The sequence below is a fragment of the Etheostoma spectabile genome, chromosome 22 (genome assembly GCF_008692095.1).
Source record: "Etheostoma spectabile isolate EspeVRDwgs_2016 chromosome 22, UIUC_Espe_1.0, whole genome shotgun sequence".
In the NCBI taxonomy this organism is placed as follows: Eukaryota; Metazoa; Chordata; class Actinopteri; order Perciformes; family Percidae; genus Etheostoma; species Etheostoma spectabile.
Window position 1 is genome coordinate 15,370,817 of NC_045754.1, and position 916 is coordinate 15,371,732.

General features: G+C 40.6%; 1 protein-coding gene across 2 annotated transcripts in view; it reads right to left on the reverse strand.

The window, feature by feature from the left end:
- Positions 1-916, reverse strand: part of cntnap2a (contactin associated protein 2a) — a 351,650-nt gene that overhangs the window by 23,982 nt on the left and 326,752 nt on the right. For both annotated transcript variants that reach the window (XM_032503457.1, XM_032503458.1), the window contains one exon: positions 37-170. In XM_032503457.1, the coding sequence (XP_032359348.1) occupies positions 37-170 (134 nt within the window). The remainder of the gene's footprint in view (positions 1-36; positions 171-916) is intronic.

Consider the following 916-nt stretch of genomic DNA (forward strand, 5'->3'; position numbering starts at 1 on the left):
TGTGTGTGTGTGTGTGTGTGTGCGCGAGGTCTGTACCTGGATGGTGATGCTTCTGTCGACACGGGACATGTTGATGCTATGTGGCTGTCCGTTGGCCAGGTTACGCTGGTCTACATCTATAGAAAATGGCTCCCTCAGTCCTCCCAGGTTATACCGTACCTGTAGTGAACCTGAAGACATACAGGCCAATGGTTTGAAACTGGGTCTGGTTATATGCAAACAAACATCTATGCTTTTCTTCCACATCTCTAAAATGATTTAAGCATAAGCTATCAATAAATACCTGAATAAATACAATGAATGTGTCAAGCACTGGCTAAAAAAACATGAATGCTGACGAGTCCATAAGTATTTAGGGTATTAACAGTTGATGACACCTAAGACTTGCCACAGAAGTATTCTGGTTGACCTGAGCACTTAAAGCAACACCAAAGATTCTTTTGTAACATACATCAGGTTTTCAAAATCGTTTCAGTAGTTCATCAACTCGTAACAGGGTGACTGGCACATATACATTCGAATGAGTCAAAGGTAATGGACAATTCTGCTTCCAACCTGTAGGGGAGAGGAAAGGAAAAGGAAAAGTGCTTTGGTGTTGCTTTAAGGCCAAAATGTTGTTCGCTTTCTTTTCGAAGTGATGGGGCAAGCAGGGGTGAGGAAGGCAGGGTGAAATCCCAAAAGATTCAGACAGCCCACAGCTTGACAGGGGATTATAGATGCAGTGGGGTACTCGAATGTTTGGGCACCCCAGGTAAAAATTTGTATTAATGTACACAAAGAAGCCATGAAAAGATGGAAAAATCTCCAAAAGGCATCAAATGACAGATTAAACATTCACATAATATGTCACAAAAAAGATTTTATTTTCATCATTTACACTTTCAAAATAACAGAAAACAAAAAAATGGCATCTGCA